At 66.6% G+C, this 293-nt stretch overlaps 1 protein-coding gene across 1 annotated transcript in view; it reads left to right on the forward strand.

Annotated features, from left to right (window-relative positions):
• The window catches only part of LOC103776486 (beta-arrestin-1), a gene marked incomplete at both ends in the record, with an annotated part of 8,564 nt that overhangs the window by 261 nt on the left and 8,010 nt on the right, over positions 1-293 (forward strand). The window contains one exon of the mRNA XM_008943996.1: positions 198-258. Within this exon, the coding sequence (XP_008942244.1) occupies positions 198-258 (61 nt within the window). The remainder of the gene's footprint in view (positions 1-197; positions 259-293) is intronic.

The raw sequence follows: 293 nt of genomic DNA on the forward strand, positions 1-293 counted from the left end.
CTGCCTCCAGGTGCCACCAAGCCTGGGGACATATGGAGGGATTCCAGGCTTTGCATGGGGCTGGGGGTGCCACTGGCTTTTGGGTGCCGGTGGCCCAAGGGCTGCTGGACCCCAGCAGGTGGTGACCAGACAGGGGGACCCCAGGAGAAGCCCCCCAGGCTCTGGTGGCATCCTTGACCCCCTGTCCCTCCCTGCAGCTCACCGTCTACCTGGGCAAGAGGGACTTTGTGGATCACATTGACGTGGTGGACCCCGTGGGTACGTGGGGCTGGGGGACCTGGGGGTGCGCTGGG

Source organism: Merops nubicus, unplaced genomic scaffold (genome assembly GCF_000691845.1).
Source record: "Merops nubicus isolate BGI_N331 unplaced genomic scaffold, ASM69184v1 scaffold24157, whole genome shotgun sequence".
Classification (NCBI taxonomy): domain Eukaryota; kingdom Metazoa; phylum Chordata; class Aves; order Coraciiformes; family Meropidae; genus Merops; species Merops nubicus.